The sequence below is a fragment of the Heteronotia binoei genome, chromosome 3 (genome assembly GCF_032191835.1).
Source record: "Heteronotia binoei isolate CCM8104 ecotype False Entrance Well chromosome 3, APGP_CSIRO_Hbin_v1, whole genome shotgun sequence".
In the NCBI taxonomy this organism is placed as follows: Eukaryota; Metazoa; Chordata; class Lepidosauria; order Squamata; family Gekkonidae; genus Heteronotia; species Heteronotia binoei.
This window is the reverse complement of record NC_083225.1, coordinates 55,161,657-55,178,987: the sequence shown is the minus strand read 5'-3', so window position 1 is coordinate 55,178,987 and position 17,331 is coordinate 55,161,657. Positions and strand designations below refer to the sequence as shown.

The 17,331-nt window shown below is 42.8% G+C and overlaps 1 protein-coding gene across 1 annotated transcript in view; it reads right to left on the bottom strand.

Annotated features, from left to right (window-relative positions):
• Window positions 1-14,618, bottom strand: part of MGAT4A (alpha-1,3-mannosyl-glycoprotein 4-beta-N-acetylglucosaminyltransferase A) — a 90,664-nt gene extending 76,046 nt beyond the window's left edge. The window contains exon 1 of the mRNA XM_060233847.1: window positions 14,296-14,618. Coding sequence (XP_060089830.1) covers window positions 14,296-14,389 — 94 coding nt within the window. The 5' untranslated portion in view covers window positions 14,390-14,618. The remainder of the gene's footprint in view (window positions 1-14,295) is intronic.
• Window positions 14,619-17,331: the final 2,713 nt, after the last annotated feature.

Genomic DNA, 17,331 nt, shown 5'->3' with positions numbered 1-17,331 from the left:
CTATGGGATTCCCCCAAGCAAAAAAGGCAGAGCGAGTGACCGTCGGATGACGGGATTTTAGCAGCACACTGCCTGCACCTTTTGAAGGTGATTTTCCCTTCCATCCGTTCCGGACAGGGGAAGGAGGGAAGGGAGAGACGGGGTTGGGGGGGGGGGTAGAAAGGGAAAAAAAGGCAAAAGCGCAGAAGTCGGGATCTACCTTTTTTTTTTTTTTTTTTTTTAATATATATTAAAGGGACGAAGAAAATAGAAAAGGAGAAGTAAGAGAGATAGTACGATACCAAGAGACGAGCCAGAGGAGGAACGCAACGAGGTAGGTGTTGTCCGGGCGGCGGAAGGGAAGAAACTGAGTGGAATGGGCGCTCTCCCCCCGCTCCAGGCATGCGCAGTCGCTGCCTGCTCCCCAGGGCGGGAGGAAAGCGCGCCAAAAGACGTTATAAACGAGCTATTGGAGCTCCGAGGTATGGATCCGTTGCCTGCGGCAAGACCCATGTGTGGGACTGCACAGAGACCACGAAGAAGATCTTACAAGATACATGGCTGTAACTGCATTAAATAGTAGAAACTCTTTTTAACACCAAACATTCCAAACAAGATGTTCAACCAACTATCTTTCACCAATGCTTCTTATAGAAAAGAATCACTAATGCTAGCCTGTTGCTCACGTCCACATAATCTGTATTGCTGGGTGTGTTAACTGCCATCGTCACTTCAGACCTATGGCAACCCTATGCATTAATGCCCTCCAAAATGTCCTTTCTTACCACCCCAATACGGCAATCCCATTATGAGACAAAACAGAAAATGTGGGAATTGGGCCCCTGAAGTGCTTCTAAATTTAACTGTCATAGGGAACTCACAGGTTCTTGTAGCTGCATGTCACCATGGCGATAATGTGTAAAACGTAATTTATAGCTTGGGCCTGTAATTCATAGTTTGCTTCTTTTTCTTAGAAGTATACTATTTAGATACATACCATAAACCACTGAATATTCTGCAGGCCATATATAGCACACAAGCACGATACTGTGGTCTGCCTGGTCATGTAGTTAGAGAAGTCCTATGGCAACATAGCAAGTTTGTGAGTGAGTCTGCATGGACCCAGAACTTCCTGCCTCCCACACTTTCCCACTCAGCAACACCCTCTCTCTAAGACATGGCTCACTTTGCTTCTCTGGAAACCCCCTACATGCTTTGGTGTCTCTTAGAGTTGTCAAGTGCAGCATGGGAAATTTGAAGGTAGTGCCTGTGAAGGGCACTCAGCAAGGATATGATGCCATAGAGTCCTCTTATGGTTGCCATAAATGGGCTGGCAGCCAGGAGGAGATGGAGGGAGGCCAGTATTTACTCTGGAAGCTGGGGCAGCAATCTTCATTAGTGTGTGATAATGTCCTATCCAGTGCAATTCTATGGTTTCCATAGAGTTCAGGGGGGGAAGCACTGTCCCAGTGCAATGTCAGTGCTTCCAGGATGTACCAGATGAGACATCATCAACAAAGATTACTGGTCACTAGTGTTGCTGGCCTGCTTCCTCCCACTGATCAGATGAGTGTCAGCAAGTGTTAGAAACAATTACCAATAGTTTGCCCACCATTAGCACCTGATAAGGTACCTGGTAAGCCTAGGTCTGCCCTCTGGAGCTGCCATTTCCTCCAGGGAATAGTTCTCTGTTTTCTGAAAGTCAGCTACAATTCCAGGCCCTACACAGCTGGGTGTTTGATAGGCCTCATTTTTGCACAGTCACCCCTATCGCTTTGAACCTTGTTCCACAGGGGAGGGCAGTTTAAAAATTCTAACTTAATAAATTGATTTTTAAAAGCAGCAGGAAAACTTGCACTAAAAGACTGCACAGCTGTGGCATGCACCACACAACCCAGGGGGCTGACAGGCTTGCTAAGCTGAGCTGACTCTAGTTTCAAGCAGGATAATTAGATTGAAATAACGCCTGGGCATGCGCCCAAGCCCTTTCCTACCAAGCACATTCATAATAATGCAGAATGAATAACTCATATAAAACAGCATTCCTGGAAATGGATCTATATCAAATGTTATCACTGTCAAAACACATTTTAAATGACATCTTGATGATATTCCAGGCCTTAGCTCTCCTAAAACTAGAAGCTGACTGAGGCTGATTTATACTGCCAGGGTACACTTATTTGGATCCAAGTTTCATTGAAATAAATAGCTTGCTGGTGGTTTCAGAAGTTCCAGGACTATGCTACAGCAGCATTGGCAAGTATGAACTGAGTCAAAAAGGTCAACAAATGTGCTTGCCAGGTAGACAGTCAAAATCAATCTGATGCCCAACATACTCAAAGACCAGTTATCCCAAATTCCTTGCATATTGAGACACTGGGGTTTCTCATCTCATGCCACATGGGACAAACTGATTGCTTGCCTCCCCCACAAATAAAGAAAAATCTGCAGCAGGCTCAAAGAGGGAGGTTCAATGTCATTTTGCACTAGACTTTGGAAATGGTTCATAGCAGTAATAATCTTTATAGCTGCTTCCCAGCATCCCCAAAGCCTGGCATGAATTAAAACGGGTGGCCAACAGTAGCTCTCCAGATGTTTTTTGCCTATAACTCCCATCAGCACCAGCCGAAATGGCCAATGGCGGGGGCTGATGAGAGTTGTAGGCAAAAAACATCTGGAGAGCTACCGTTGGCCACCCCTGAAGTAAAAAACTGACCCAGACCTTTTCCACAACTCAATGTTGCTGCTGTTTCCCGGTGAGTTGAATTCCCAGCAGATGCTGATTTTGTGACACTCCTTCCACAAAAGGACATTTATTTCAGGAAATTTTTGCTTTAATTCAGATCCGACCCTCCCCATGTGGTTCACACTTCCTTTGAAAAGGAGCTGTGCAGTTGTGTTGTCATGTACTTCATCAGCGACATAACCTCCCTTTTTGGGGAAGGCATGCACAGTAATGTTATAACATTGAAAAAAAAATAGGTTGGACATGTCATGGAGAACAGCATTGTTGCCACCATTTCAAAGGTCTCCTGTTCCTCCTTAGTCGCTGCCAACTAATAAAATGGCTGGTGATCATCAAACTGGATACACCAATTCATAACAGTGTTATTCAATAATTATTAGGGTTTTTTTTTGTAGCAGGAACTCCTTTCTATATTAGGCCACACACCACTGATGTAGCTGATCCTCCAAGAGCTTACAATAGGCCCTATAAGAAGAGCCCTGATAATTATGCAGCATGTAAAATGTGGTCATATATTTTGTCAGTGCAAGAAACAGGGCTGTGCTGCACGAAGAGGTTTTACAAATTTGCTTGGATAAATTATTAAAGATCTTAGGCTATACTTAGTTCATTGTAAGTAGGATCCTAGAAGAAGGTGCTCCAGTGGAAGGAAGGTATTTAAAAGGAATGTGGTCCCTTTAAAAGTGATGGCCAGAATTCTCTTCTGTACATTTATGTGTCATGTAAATACTTATGCTATATTTTAGTTCTTTCTGGTGGTTCCAGACTTCTAAAACCATAATTTCATTGGTTATTTGAATGTTTAATTTTTTGTGATTGTACTGGCCCATTATGTGTAATCCATCGAAGAATCACAGAGTTGGAAGAGACCTCCAGGGTCATCTAGTCCAACACCCTGCACAGTGCTGGAAATTCACAGATATCTTTCCCCACCCACACCTTTGTTCCATGCACAGAAAATGGCAAAAAAAAATGTTCAGAATCCTTGACCAAGCTAGCCTGGAGAAAAATTGCTTTCTGAATCCGAAGTGGCAATCAGCATTTTCCTGGGTGTGTAAGAAAGGTGCCATGAGCACTAAGCACTGATGCATCCCTTCCTGCCCTCCTTCTCATGATCTGCCTAAATTCACAGAATCGGCATTGCTGTCAGATGGCCATCTAGCCTCTGTTTAAAAGGTGGACTATAAATAAGGTAAATATTTTTAAAAAATATTCAAGGGGTTACTGGTTGTGGTCAGACTATTATGTCCTGTTTTTTATACCTTCATTAAATAATCTATAGTTAGAAATACAGCCTCTACCATGGTAACCCCTGAACTCATCAATTCAATCACAACTTTTTTTTTCTTTTAAAGAGCTCAGAATGGCATATATATAGTTCTCCCTTCTTCCATGTTACCCTAACAACAACTCTGTGAGATAGGCTAGGTTGCCAGAGACTGTTTTGACTTACTAGATACAAGGGTATGGTCATTATGTACTAATTAATGGACCAAGGAATGGTGGTAGGATTGCCAATCCTCAGCTGGGCATAATGTCCCCATAGGGTATAATGGAGAATCAATCCATGGGTAACTGGGGCTCTGGAGGGGCTTCTGTTGTTCTTTTAGGTAGAGGCACCAAATTTTCAGCACAGCATCTGGAGCCTCTTCTCAAAAACCTTCCCAAGTTTCAAAAAGATTGGACCAGGAGGTCCAATTCTATGAGCCTCAAAAGGAGATGCCCCTATCCTCCATGATTTCCAGTGGAAGGAAGTTATTTAAAAGGAATGTGGTCCCTTTAAAAGTGATGGCCAAAATTATCTTCAGAGTTCAATTGCGCTTGCCACAACTTTGCTCCTAGCTCCACCCCCAAAGTCCCCGGATATTTCTTGAGTCAGGCCTGGCAACCCTAAACTGTGGCCAGGGGTTTGAAAATGGAAAATACATTTTTAAGATAGATACCTTTCATATACTTGTAAAACTAAATATACCATGTTAAAGGTGAAGTTATATAATGATGAAGAACTGACGGTTTTTATACCCAAAATTTCTCTACAATAAGAGCCTCAAAGTGGTTTACAATCTCCATCCCTTCCTCTCCCCACAACAGGTAGCTTGTGAAGTAGGTGAGGCTGAGAGAGCTCTGAGAGAACTGTGACTGATGCAAGGTCGCCCAGCTGGCTTCATGTGGAGGAGTGGGGAATCAAACCTGGTTCTCCAGATTAAAGTCTTCCGCTCTTAACCACTATACCATGGTGGCTAGATGTTTACTTGCTATAACTGATTTAAAAAAACACCCTCATGTTCAACACTGTATATCCTATGTAACTCTGTTCATTGTGCTCCAGTGGATGGTGGGTGAGTAAGGATTTATTTAGGTGCACGTAAACTTTTTGCTTAGCATCATAGCCCTTTTCCAAAAGATGACAATTCCTTCTTTGCAGTACTCCTATTAGTTTGATTTTTCATACTACTTTGATTACACTTACGTTTTTACCTGTTTGTTCTTTTCTTTTATATAAAGCACAACTTTCCCCCAATAAAATTTAAGTTTCCAAAAAAGAGATTACCTGGCTTGAGGTCACCCAGTGAGCACTATGACTGAGCAGGGATTTGAACCTGGGTCACCCCAGTCCTTGTCTGACACTCTAACCACCATGCCAGGCAGCTCTTCTGCCCATTGACAAGAATGAATGTTCTTTATCTGTTACAAGAGTTACAAGACTTTCCATTTCATGTTGCTGTTTGCTGATTTCCTGGTAATGCTCTGTGATCAGGATTCTGCCCATTTCAATTATAGGCATGTAGAGAATGACTTGTGACTTATTTCTTGTTTTAATTTATGCCAGGGATTTTTTTGTAGCAGAATTCCTTTGCATATTAGGCCACACACCCCTGATGTAGCCAATCCTCCAAGAGCTTACAGTAGGCCCTGTAATAAGAGCCCTGTAAACTCTTGGAGGATTGGCTACATCAGGGGTGTGTGGCCTAATATGCAAAGGAATTCCTGCTACAAAAAAGCCCTGATTTATGCACAATCTGCTTTGAATATATTGGAAAAGCAATCTAGAAACATTCAGTGTACATAACTCTTGCATTTCAGTTTTTAAAAGGGAAGTTAGCCTTTAACTTAACACTGCCACATCACCAAAAAAAGTATGGCAATTTTTCTTTAAACTTAGTAAATGCATCTCTCATACGTCATTCACCGGCTCTGGAAACAGTGAAGTGAGCAACACTTTGCTACATGAACAAATCACAAAAGCTTTTGATAAATGCCTGACCCGCTAAACTGCTCTGCTGGCTCACAGGCTAGGGAGAATAGGGGTGGTATATGCATTTAAAAGACAAATAAATACATCAGACAGTTGTACACAGTACACATGGAAAGCAGCCTCTTAGTTAAAGTATAAATTGTACCAAAAGCATGGGCTATCAGGATATTTGTCAAGAGACATGAGGTAGTCAGAAGAGAGCAAACCCTGCTGAAATGATAGTGCACAGCAGTTCCCAGTGTAAAGTGTCTTCTTTTATTACGTGCATTCCCTTTGCAGTTTGCCAAAATAAAATCCAATGGAAATTAAATTGCACAGATTACAGAAAGGGCAGCTGTTGCTGCTATTAGCTAGATAAGTATTATAAGCACTTGACAAAGCACAGAACAGCATACTGTTCAACCAAAAGCTTAGTTCTATGAAACTGACCATACTAAATCAGCCCCAGTGTTAAATAATCAGATATACCCAGCACTGCAGTTCGTTCAAGATGACACTTTGAATACATACCATTGTGAATGCATAAATTCATTTTCTTAATATATATTCTATCTATGGCTCAAATGAAAAGCCACAGGATATAATAATGCACTCCTCAATTACACCTTATAGAAATGAATGGACTTGAAAGATCTTACAGAAGCACTTCTTTTGCAAGATCAGGTTAATTTTAACAGGCATTCAAAAGGAGAAATTCACAGGGAAAATGCAGAATGAACAAAGATTTCATTTTACATTGAAGGAAAAGCTTTGAGGTTTTAGTATAGAAAATATAAATACAGAGGTTTTAGTAGGGAAAATATATGAAGAGATTTACATTCTTCGGATGAACACCTGCTGGTGATCCCTGATCCAAAAGAAGTCCACCTGACGTCAACCAGAGACAGGTTTCTCAGCTCTGGCACCAGCCTGGTGGAACACTCTCTCAAGTGAGATCCACGCCCTGTGGGACAATGTAATTCTGCTGGGCCTGTAAATTGGAGATGTTCCATCTGGCCTATAGTTGAGGTGGCAGTAAACCATCTACTCTGGCCTCCCCTATCCTGTTCCACCTACTGTGGCCAACTCCCTTCTGTATGCTATTCCATCTATGGCACACATAAGTAGGGTTGGGGACTTGGCAACTGTGCTACAGATCATCATCTATTGGTACGATTAATAAAGTATTTGATGCTCTAGGTCAGGGGTGTCAAACGTGCGGCCCAAGGGCCAGATCAGGCCCCTAGAGGGCACCTATCAGGTCCGCAAGCAAATCACTGTCATCTGTGTCCTTCTCTCTCTCTTGCTTCCTTCCTCCTCACAGCATGCTTTGCCAAGTTTGTTCAGTTGCACAGGAACTACAGAGGAAAGCCTCTATTTTCTCCATTGGCTGACCAGCACGTGAAGCAAGTTATGTACAAAAGCTCACAATGCCCAGCCATTTCATATTTTCCCTTGGGTCTTAGGCTCAAAGCACTGATCGTGAGAGTTCTGTAATGAATATCAATAAATCAACAGTAGGTTTGCAACTTACAGACACACTCCTGAACAACACCTGAACAGCATACTCAAGATTGCTACAGCACAGACATTGTATCCAGATTTTGATGCAATAATTCAGAACAAGAGGTGTCAGTTATCAGAAACTGTTAAATGAACAACATATTGCAAGAGTGCTAATCTTTTAAGCATATTTTAAGTTTTGAAAAAAATCTTAAATTGTATTTTCTGTGTCCTTTATAAAGTTTTTATTTCTGCTACCTGGCATTACATTTTATGACACACATGGCCCAGCCCAACCAGATCTCATTTATGTCAGATCTGGCCCCTATAACAAATGAATTTGACACTCCTGCTTTAAGTTTTAATGACTGTATTATGTTTTTATGTTTTATTTATGTTGAATTAATTGTTTATGTTTGTTGTACCCTGCTCTGAGCCTGCTGTGCAGGGAGAGTAGGTTTGAAATCAAATAAATAATACAAACTAACGTATATTATTATTATTACAATTACTTTCAAAACAGTTTTGTTTTCTGACGTTGGACATCACTCCGTCAGCTGGAAAACTGCAAGATACAGCTGTTTTGGTGATCCATTCCAGCAACCAACCATTACAGATGAGACACAAAGCACACACCTAACAGCTGTCAACATCTCCTACACATTTCTTTCTGCCTGCTTTCAGATATAACGCATAGTCCCATACTTTCCTTGTCTGGCAAGTTCTTCTTCATTCAATAGGACTTAGTGTCAGGTACACATAGTTCACAAAACACAATAGGTATAATGCTGCTTGCTGTGAAAAACATGCTGTATAATGTTGCTTGCTGTGAAAAACATGAAAAGCAAAGTCAGGAAAACTCATATGCAATTCAGTTGCCTTGTACCATCATAATACCCACTGTATTGTCAACTCAAGCTGATAGCAGCTCCCTGGGATCTCAAAATGGACCAGCCTTGTCACCTAAGTCTGTTAAACAGGAGATGCCAGAGGACTTTCTCAAATAAAGCCTAAGCTCCGTATCTGAGCCTGGACCCCTTCTTCAATTTGCCAGAAGTGGGATTCAAAACCAAACTTCCATAAAAGGCCAAAACCCAGATGCAGGACCTTAAAGTAGTCAGCTATTCTGCAAGGACCACTTTTCCCCCCAGTGGTACCTACATCACAGTTCCTGGTTTTCCTATGGTCTGTCCTCTCCCACCATCGTGTTATTGCATTGGAAATTCCTCATTGCAGGCTAAGACAACATCCCATGAAGACCCCACCCTTTGTGACATAACTTAAAGGAAACGAGCAGAATGCAGGCAAGATTACTAGGGGGGGAAATCAAGATGTCTCAAATTTAGCTTGCACTTCACAATCCCAAATCTAATTTCATCCAAGCTCTGCTCTAGCTGTTCAAGGTCTACCATTTACCATGTACAAGGTCTAGCATGACTTAAAACCAACAAACAAAAAAACTTCCTTTATTCGCTTAGAACTGCAGGTGTCTCCTATATGACAAAACATGGCTGGTGGACTGCATTTGGGGTTGGTGGATACAATTTGCATAGGTTTGCTCTAGCATACTTCCATCATCCTAAATTAGTCCACTACATCCACTATCTTCTCTGGAGAAAGACAGGATCTTCTCCAATCTAGAGAGGGTTAAACTTCAATGCAAAAGAAGAGAAGCCCCATCTCCCACCTCCCCTAAAGACTTCTGCCAGAATGTTCAGAAAAGGTAGAAAAGGTTTATATAAATCAAACAGTTTGGTACGAAGGGAAGCCAAAATCCCACCTCACCCTCAATACAGTTCAACATTATTATTTTATGTAGTAGGTTTTTGTGACGTTACCCCAAATATTTAAACCTTTAGTAAATATTTGAGGTAACTTTGTCATAAAAATCCACCACATAGAATTATAACCAAAAATTTACATTTGCTTTTGGATATATAGCAAGATTCTAACATACTGAATATTGGAAGGAAATGGAGGGATTTGTTACAGTTTATTCAACTTCCTTCTACTATCATTTTCTATAAAAGTGTTCCCATTTCTATCCTTAGTTGATTCAACTAAATAAATTTGTAGATCAGCAAGTTTAAAATGCTATCAGAAACTAGAGTTTTAATTAGAACTACGTTTCTAATTCTCTAATCATTCATAATGTAACCAATTTAACACATACTGCATTTATACCTACAGATCTTCATACTTTTAAAATATGCAGACCTTATTTAGTATTTTGTATATTTTGTGTGTGCGCATGCGTGCGTTTGCACCTGAAAGTCATGTCAACCTCTCGTGACTGACGCCTACTGGGGGCTTGGAGGATATTCAGAGAGGTGGCTTAATACAGCCTGCCCCTGCCTCCCAACAGGTGGGAGAGGACAAACCAAGTGGGTATTTCAAGGAAGTCTCTCATCCAAGTACTAATCACAATCTACCCTGCTTGGCTTCCAAGATGTGACAAGATCGGGTTTAGAGGCTGGCAGCCAGGTGTTTTTTTAGGGCTGTCATTAGATAGAAGTAGCAATCTTCCAGTCAATGCTTATGTTCTTACATTTGCTTTAGAGTTTGAAGATATCCTATTGGCACTATAAAATGTAATAAACAGATAATTCCTCTGTAATTATTCTGTACAATGACAAATATAATTAATTGTAACAATCACACGGTAGCTATTTAGCTACTGCAATGCATTTTGGACTGACTTGTATGTACTTTAGCTTCAGTTCACATGAGCCTTACCAAAAATAGGACTGAGGGAAGAATTAACTGGAACAACACTGCTGTCACCATGGTCACTGCACACAGGAAACAGTTCTGGTGCACCAAAGCAAAACAACCTAAAGCTGCTGTTAGTACCAATCAACTCACCAGCTAATAATTATTATCTATGCTCAGGGCTTTTTTTGAGCCGGAACACATCGGAACGCTGTTTGGTGTAGTGGTTAAGTGTGCAGACTCTTATCTGGGAGAACCGGGTTTGATTCCCCACTCCTCCACTTGCACCTAATGAAATGGCCTTGGGTCAGCCATAGCTCTGGCAGAGGTTGTCCTTGAAAGGGCAGCTGCTGTGAGAGCCCTCTCCAGCCCCACCCACCTCACAGGGTGTCTGTTGTGGGGGAGGAAGGTAAAGGAGATTGTGAGCCGCTCTGAGACTCTTCGGAGTGGAGGGCGGGATATAAATCCAATATCATCATCTTCTTCATCTTCTTCTTCCAGCTGGCATGGTCAGCGTTTCAGCTGCCCATGCCAGCGTTCCACCTCAGCCCAGCCAGCTCCCTCGCTGGTCAGCGTTGGTCAGGGGGCCTCCTAGCTCCCCAAAGTTCAGCCGGAGTCAGAGGGCCACGCCACACTTGTGCAGCATCCTCCTGGCTTTCCAATATCTGGCCAGGGTCAGGGGACCCAACCGCACTTGTGCAGCATTTTCGTGCTCCCCGACGTCCCGCTGGGGTCAGGGGACTGAGCAGCACTTCTGCAGCATTTTCACGGCTCCCCGACTTCCAGCCAGGGTTGGGGGGCCAAGCAGCACTTCCGTGGCATTATCGCGGCTCCCCGACGTCCAGCTGAGGTCGGGGGGCCTGAGAAGCACTTCCGCAGCATTTTCGTGGGTCTCCAATGTCCCGCCGGGGTCTGGGGGCCCAGTCACACTTCCACGGCATTTTCGCGGGTCCTGGACATCCCACCAGGGTCGGGGGGCCAAGCCGCACTTCTGCAGCATTTTCGCAGGTCCCCGACGTCCCAGCGGGGTTAAGGGGCCAAGCCGCACTTCCACGGCATTTTCACAGGTCTCCGCAGCGTTTTTGTGGCTCCTGCTGGCTGGCTGGGCTGTGGGAGGTGATATGAAAGACCTCTACCAGAGACCCTAGAGAGCTGCTGCCAGTCTAAGTAGATAATACTGACCTTGATGGACCAGTATAAGGCAGCTTCATGTGTTTCTGTATGTTAGCCCTGGTTAGTATTTAGATGGGAGGACCTCCCAAGCAATACTCCCTCTAAGCTGTGTAGTCCTGTGAGCTAGAATTCAATGTTGTGAGCTACTGGCATTAAAGTTGTGAGCTACTGCCCTGGGGCCATTTTTCCAAGTTAAGACAAAAATGTGTGAGCCGGAAGCTAAAAAACTATGAGCTAGCTCACACTAACTCATCTTAGAGGTGGATGGCTAGATGACCATACTTCTGGTGATGTCAGAGGCATGGCCTTGCATGCAAATGATGGTGATGTCAGAGTTCCTGCTGGCCTTTTTTTTTTTTTTTTACAAAAAAAGCCCTATCTACGATTATGTACCACTATCATTTTCAATGTACAAAGATCTATCTGGGCTCAATGTCAATATAGCCAGCATCTTTGGTTTTAAAAAGCAAACTTTTTATTGGGGGAGGGGGCAATATTTAAATTGAAACATGCTTTTCAACAGAACACTTTAGGTATCTTGGCAGATCATGTGTGGGCTATGTTAGAAGACAACCACAAATTCCTGTTGTACTTCTTTGTAAATTATGAGTCAGAGATTAGTAATCTTTCGCAACCTTCACTCAATGGAAAGTGGTTGAAGACACGATGGTCTGTATTTTCTCAACAATTAGCACAATCAATTGCAAAATCTCAGACTGAGTGTTACTTTTGGATTCATTTTATGCTCACGTGAACATATGAACATATGAAGCTGCCTTATACTGAATCAGACCTTTGGTCCATCAAAGTTAGTATTGTCTTCTCAGACTGGCAGCAGCTCTCCAGGATCTCAAGCTGAGGTTTTTCACACCTATTTGCCTGGACCCTTCTTTGGAGATGCCAGGGATTGAACCTGGGACCTTCTGCTTCCCAAGCAGATGCTCTATCACAGATGCTCTACCACTGAGTCACCGTCCCTCCCCTAGTGGACAGCCAATAACTGCTGGAATGTGGGACCAGATATCATTGTGAGACAAAGGGTGAGAGGTAGTGGGGTACCAAGGGCATGGGGGTGCAGTCCACCCCGGATACAACTTGAGAAAATCAGCTGGAAGGCCCTTGAAGCAAGCATCATGCTGCATCCAGCAAAATAACTTTCCTTTTATTTTTAAAATGTAGTTCTGGCTGCAGATGTTAGGGGTGCAAGCAGGTCTGAGCATTGCAAAAAGCAGACTAGGGCTGGCTAGACTTCCCTTTCTCTAAGGCTGAAGCAAACCTGCTTAACAACAGCTGAGCCAGCACACTGATATCAGCTAGAGTAATTGCCAGCCTGCAGGTCATTTTCTCTAGCAGCCTAAGACTTTTTCATCCCTATCCTGCCTGGTGACAAAATGTACTTCAGAGTAGTATAGTAGCAAATCTTGGTTAATATTATGAACAGAAGGCAGTGGGTCTGCTGGGCACTGTACATTGCACTGGTTCTGCTGGGCTTCCAGCTCCCCCCTCCCCGCTTAGATTGTGATTCTGTGCTTGACATCAGCTCTGTTAAACTGGCATTGCCACAATGGCACTAGGTTCTGCTTGGCACCCTGTGATTGCACTGGTACTGCTGGGAACTGGTTCTGCTGTGCTTGCAAAAGTGCCCCCATCTGCATTTCTTTTCTGGCCATTATTATTATTCATTTTATTTAGTGAGTATTACTGAAAATAATTTTGTCATATGGAGATGCCCTGACCTGGATAACCACAGCCTAGACTGCACACTGGCCAGATCTTATCAGATCTCAGAAGCTAAGCAGGGCTGACATGGAGGCAGGCAATGGTATACCATCTACAAATATCGCCTAGTCAGTTGTGATTTGATGGCAAAAAAGAAGAAGAAGAAGAGTGTTAAAAATTAGCCACGTGAAGCAGCAAATAGGCTAGGTACTTCACTGGAGAGAAGTGAAAAGCAAAATCATTTCCTTCAGAGACTGAAAACCCATCTTGAAAACAAGTCAAAAAGCAGAAATCAGTTTAATTTCTGGAGACAACAGGAAACTTGGCTACCTTTTGCCCTTGACCATTTTTAGACAAAACACACACCAAAAGGCGTAGACCAGCGTTTCCCATTTGCAGGGTCGCCCCCCAGTACCAGGCAACACAAGCCTCAATGCCAGGTTGCCAGGGGCAGCCTGAGTGCCCCTGCTCCCCTTCACCTCCACAATGCAGCACCACACTCCAGCCCCTGCCCCCCACACCGCTGCCAAATGAAGCACTCTCTGAGCGTCCTCCAGGCAGAGAATGCTCAGAGAGAGTGCTACAGAGACTGCGCACTGGCCAGAAGCCCTCCCCCGTCCCTCTCTGATGTTCAGAAACATCAGAGAGGGCGGAGAAAGCTCCTGGCCAGCACGCAGTCTCTGTATTGCTCCCTGAGTGTCCTCTGTCCAAAGAACACTCAGGGAGCGATACTGAGACTGCGCACTGGCCAGAAGCCCTCTCCCATCCCTCTTTGATGTTCGGAAACATCAGAGAGGGCAGGGAAAGCTCCTGGCCAGTGCGCAGTCTCTGTATCGCTTAGGGAGCGATATTGAGACTGCGTGCCAGCCAGCCACGCTCCTCTGCCCCTCTCTGATGTTCAGACCATGGGGAAAAAACCTCCACCCGGACCACGAGGAAAAAACTGGGCCACGGGGGGAGGAATTTGGGAAACCTTGCCATGGACTATTGCTGCACAATAAGGTAATTACCCTCTGCTCATTCTTTTCTGCATTCAGAAGATTTAATGAAGACTGATAATCAGGTATCCCCATTTTCATCATACTTTTGTCTGAGCAGAAATAGCCCACATGTTGCTTTTCAGTCTACACAAGCATAACTTGGAGGAGGGACCCACAGATTAATCTGCATCCTTCAGCAAATGTTTGAGTCTGAGTTGATTTTTCTTTTCAGAAAATACTTAGCTTACCTTTCCCATTTTGCCATGCCGTGTACCAAGACAAACTGAGGAAAGAGGTGATGAAAACTAACGCTGTGGCCACAGTTCCATTTCGGAGCCTCATCTCATTTCAGCATTACACTGGTTTATATTTGGCCAGCTATCAGGATTTAAGTTTCACCTGTTGGTTCGAAGCAAATATATTCCAACACTAATGCCACTCAGGCAGGAGAAAAGAGAAACGATGCAATCTCATTTCCAAGCCACTGAAAAGACAGCTCCGCAGCTATACCATTGAAGACCGATTCTCGCTCTTAGAAGCTTCTGTGGAAGTGACTCTTCATGATTTTTAATTCCCTACACAAAGAAGAGAATACATTTCAGATTAAAAATGCATAGTATAGATCAATATCAGGTCAAAGTACAACACAAGAAGAGACTGACAGAAGCACTTATTGCACATGCAGCCGGCTCCCCATGAGGCAAATAATGAGCAATTCAGCTCAGAAAAATGTCAGGGGGTAGGAAGGAGCCCCTCCTCTCCCTGCATTATGATCCTGAACTGCATTAGGCCCCTCCAGAACTTCTAAATTGAGTTGTCATCAGGAACTCACAGTAATATGGCTGCCGTGTAAAAGGTATTGTGTAGTTCAGCCCTGAAGTGAACCACTAAGGTTCATATCTTTCTTCTGCCATTAAGTTTTGTTCCTTTTTCATTTTGCAGGAAGAAAATGATTGCATTCAACATAAAATGGCATGATAGATACAGATAAATTCCTCAGTGCTATAGAGTATTACCAGCTCAGTTCAGAGTTATAAGCTATCTACCATTGTACTTCAATAAACCATTAAAATCAGATAATATTAACCTAGCTAGCATATTCACATTGTTTGTTCCATGCCAGTTTGTTCCATATGCCACAATGAATCAGTACCAGACACGTCTTCACCCTTCTAGAAGGTAGTCAACTACAAAAGGGTATAAAAATTTACCTTGTCCATAAATGAACTTCTTGATGGTATATTCTTTAGTTTCCCAAGTCTAATTTGAAACACTAATGTGAAACATGGGATAAAGTACTACCGCATCACATATCACTCTATGTGCCTGGCTGTACAGGAGAAAATGTTGGAGCATCAGTCTCTGTGGAGAACTTCACGAATTGGAATTGCGACCTACAACCATCTGATAAGCCAGTTTGGTGTAGGGGTTAAGTGTGCGGACTCTTATCTGGGAGAACCGGGTTTGATTCCCCACTCCTCCACTTGCACCTGCTGGAATGGCCTTGGGTCAGCCATAGCTCTGGCAGAGGTTGTCCTTGAAAGGGCAGCTGCTGTGAGAGCTCTCTCCAGCCCCATCCACCTCACAGGGTGTCTGTTGTGGGGGAGGAAGGTAAAGGAGATTGTGAGCCGCTCTGAGACTCTTCGGAGTGGAGGGCGAGATATAAATCCAATAAGAAATTTTGGACATTGACTCGTCATTTGAGTGACTTTGGGTGGGGTCACTGGCATTCCTTATGTTACTTTGTATATAGAATGGCTTAGACATTCGAAGTATTATAATTTTATAGTAAATTTTGTACTTTTGGGGAGGCTGGTCTTCGTGACGGTTTCTCTAACCTATCTTCTCTGCCCTACCTGGAGACTGGCAACCCCAATTTAACTGTTCTAATGCATTTCCACCACAGGTGCAGAAAGTCCACACCAGATTCACACAGTACCAGTTTTTATTCCTAACACTATTATACATTCTGGCCAAGCGTACAGCCATAAGGTGCCACTGATGTATCATCTTAATGGCATTCTTCCTTAAGCTTAGCTAACAGAGAAGGAAACACCAGTAGACAAAGAGAAATTTTCAAACATAGTCATATACCTCACAGCTAAGTGCCTGTTTCCATTTTTTGCGTAGCCTTGAGCAAAGCCCCAGGTAAGTATGTACAGTGTGTTATATATGATAGAGAAAATTTCATTTTAGAAAAAAGAATAATTGTCTCAAAGGGGGGTTCATGTTAAACTCTCCTTTCTGCAATCCTGCTACAAGTGGGCTCCTGACTTGTATGTATTGCAAGAACACCTCCACTGATCCTTCCAACCAAATAATTATATTAAATTATCTTATTGTCTTTTACTAAGTCACAGTAGCAATCTATTCCAACTCTTTCCCATCTAGAACAATCACTGTTACACTATCCTGCCCTGGGGGCTAGTTCTCTTACCATGGAGGCAACCACAGAAACCTGGGAGAATAATTTACCACTAGTCTCAAGCAACCAATTAATAAAATAATTATCTTGTTTGCAGAGAGTTTTCTTCTTGGTTTTATTCAATGTAAACCAGCCCCTTAAGGGAATTGCCACAAAATCTTGTTAGAGAGTGTCAAGCTTATTCTGTGTCATTATACCATAAAGTCAGCCAATTCAATCTCACTGAATGGTAGTAAATTAAGATATTTGGTGCCACTTGGTCCTTCACTTCTTTTCCATAGCCTGCTAAGCCATTCTTAGTCTCTTATTTTGCCAGGTAAAACTGCTACATATTCTTTATTATTCTAGTATTTCTGGTATGATTACTGGTGCCTGCCAAACATTAGATTTGCAAAAGCATCATTTTAAATGCAGTAATTCTATACAAGAGGGATAACTGCAAAGATTTCCACATAGATAAAGCATCCCTAATTTTTCTCCATAGTAAATCAAAGCTAAAGGTATATATTTGTTCTTTACACAGTGCTATACAAATGCCAAAATACTTAACCTGGGCCAAATTTTATTTCCTTTTGCCATTAAGTTCTATGGGCTTGGCCTAGTCATCCCAACACATTTGTTTGTTTAAATTCTGGAAAGTCTCTATTAATCACAAGCAAAAAAAAAAAAATCAAAATTGGGGGAAAATCTGTCTGCTTCTTGCCTGTCACGTTGCCTCTCTCCCAGTCCCATTACAGATATTTTCCTGATACTGCTGTGTCTGTGGCCAGGCAACCACTAGAATCAATACTACTCAACAGATACCACAACAAGACCAGCCCTTATGAACTAAAGTTAACAAACCAGCTTTAAACTGTAG